Genomic DNA, 2,302 nt, shown 5'->3' on the forward strand with positions numbered 1-2,302 from the left:
GGAAACTTTACCTTCAAAGTGCACTTTCTAAGAATGGAATGTTCTTGACAGGGAAATGATCAGAGGCAATCCTGGACTTTTTTTGCTTGTTGAATAGGAAAAATGTTTTCATCTTCAGGCAGCACTTCACCCTGACAAATGTGAGTTCAGTTATTATTGGGTTTTAGCATGACAGAAGATTCTTTAGAAACAAACATGATAGTACACACTTACACATACACTCAGATATTTACAGCCTTTCTAGAAAAACAGCCCCCTACCATAGTACTGACTACCTTTTTCCTTTTTTAGTATTTAAATCCTTTAAACCAGCTACATTAAATATCAATGTGTACTGTACCACCCCACACCAACCCCGCATCCCCCCCAAAACCAGCAAGTATTTCAAAAGTTTGTTTGCTTGTTTGTTTGTTTTTATGATTGTTAAAATCTCCTGCTTGAGATTGTTAAGTACCACCTCCACTGGAACAAGATCAGCACTGACTGCATCTTCCAATGCACGTCGTTTCATAGTTGAGCAAGTACTGCAGCTAGAAGCTTAGATCTCCAGGTCATCAGGTCGAGGCCTGCTGCTGGCTCGGCTGCTGGCCCTGCTGGGAGGCCTCTGGTCCACAATGGTGAGGGGTTGCAGCTCATGTCCCGACGCCAGTTTTTTAGTGTTCTGGTGCTCATCGGAGAAGTCAAAGGGCTGGGCGTGCGAGTTGGAGATGGTGCTGCCAGCCTGCCCCATTCTGTTCTGCTCCGCGCTGTAGTTGGCCCAGTTTTGCTCGCTGGCTTGCTTATTGTAGTTACGACAGGAGGAATTGTTCCTGTCTCCAGTAACGAGCTTGTACCCTGGGGGAGACATGGGAGACAAGGGGGCAGTTGGTGAGGAGCAGCCATTGTAATAAGCATATTTGGGGGAGCCACAGTCCTTGGAAGGGCTCATGGCACCGCTGTGGGAGTAGGGGTCGGTTTTCCCTTTCACACGATCCTTGACACCCTTGAAGAACACGTAGAAAAGCTCAATGATGTTTAAGGCAAGCGACACCAAGGACACGACCAGCATGAAGAGGATGAAGATGGTTTTTTCAGTTGGACGGGACAGGAAACAGTCCACTCTGTGCGGGCATGGATCTCGCTCGCAGGTGTAGATGGCATTCAGGCTAAACCCATAAATGTACCACTGTATCAGCAAGAAAGCCACCTCAAAGACAGATTTAAACAAGATGCTGATGATGTAAGTACGGAGCAGTCCCCCACGCATCTTCACTTTGCCATGCTCTTCGATTCCATACTTGAATTTCTTAATTTCTATTTGTTTGAGGTGCATATCCACATTCACACCATCATTTTGGACCACCTTAAGCTCTTCTTCTCTTTTGTTTAGCTTCTCTTCCTTCCTCATTACATAGAACACATGTGCCAGGTATAAAAGGGTAGGTACAGACACAAATATGATCTGCAGAACCCAGAAGCGTACGTGGGAGATGGGAAATGACTTGTCATAGCAGACGTTCTCACAACCAGGCTGTTGAGTGTTGCACCGGAAAGCAGACTGTTCATCTCCCCAGGCAGATTCGACTGCTGTCCCCAGTAGCAGGATTCGGAAAATAAAGAGGACAGACAGCCACACCTTCCCTCCTGCAGTAGAATAGGCTTGAACCTTGTCAAGAAGTTTTCCCAAGGCACTCCAATCACCCATCTTCACAAGATGCTGGCTAAAGAAGGACATAAAGCAAAAAAAAAAAGTCATGGTTAAGACAGAGCTTTAATACCTTGATACACTAAATCACATATCAATAATAGTATAGTAGCAATGTCAGGTTTATTTTAATTCTTGTGTTCTACGTGATCTGAAGAGAAACCAAAGTTTTAGTTAGTCTGCAGATGGAGTGGGAAGTCAGGGAACCTGAAAAGAGAACGTCATATATGTGTATCTCAGAGCACAATGAAAGAAGAGGTTTCTAATTTCTCTCCAGTTTACAAGAAGTCCATGACAACCCTCAGTTGCCGCTGTGGTTGGCTCAAATTCCGCAGTGGCAGCCTCAGTTCAATGACCTATACCTGCCTAAGGTAGAAAGTGACACACTGCTGAAACAGAGTGTGGAAATACTTAGTGGCAATACCTGAATATGCTAGGAACAAATGAAAGATTTCTTGCTTTCAGTGTGGATCGTTCATGGTAATTCTCATGTTCCCTCTTCAAGAGAATAAGAAAGCAAACCATGGTATAACCTAAATACAAAAGGTTATTCTAAGTTAATATTAGGGCTGGATACCTAAAATTTTATCATTGCGAAATGTGTGCAGTTTTCCCTAC

At 44.1% G+C, this 2,302-nt stretch overlaps 1 protein-coding gene across 3 annotated transcripts in view; it reads right to left on the reverse strand.

Moving 5' to 3' along the window:
* Nucleotides 1-283: 283 nt before the first annotated feature.
* Nucleotides 284-2,302, reverse strand: part of GJA1 (gap junction protein, alpha 1, 43kDa) — a 7,691-nt gene continuing 5,672 nt past the window's right edge. For 2 of the 3 annotated variants that reach the window (XM_008937767.1, XM_008937766.1), the window contains exon 2: nt 284-1,696. In XM_008937767.1, coding sequence (XP_008936015.1) covers nt 539-1,684 — 1,146 coding nt within the window. In that variant the 5' untranslated portion in view covers nt 1,685-1,696 and the 3' untranslated portion in view covers nt 284-538. Of the gene's footprint in view, nt 1,701-2,302 lie in introns of all 3 variants that reach the window. The other variant, XM_008937765.1, reaches the window with a different exon arrangement.

The sequence above is a fragment of the Merops nubicus genome, unplaced genomic scaffold (genome assembly GCF_000691845.1).
Source record: "Merops nubicus isolate BGI_N331 unplaced genomic scaffold, ASM69184v1 scaffold643, whole genome shotgun sequence".
Classification (NCBI taxonomy): Eukaryota; Metazoa; Chordata; class Aves; order Coraciiformes; family Meropidae; genus Merops; species Merops nubicus.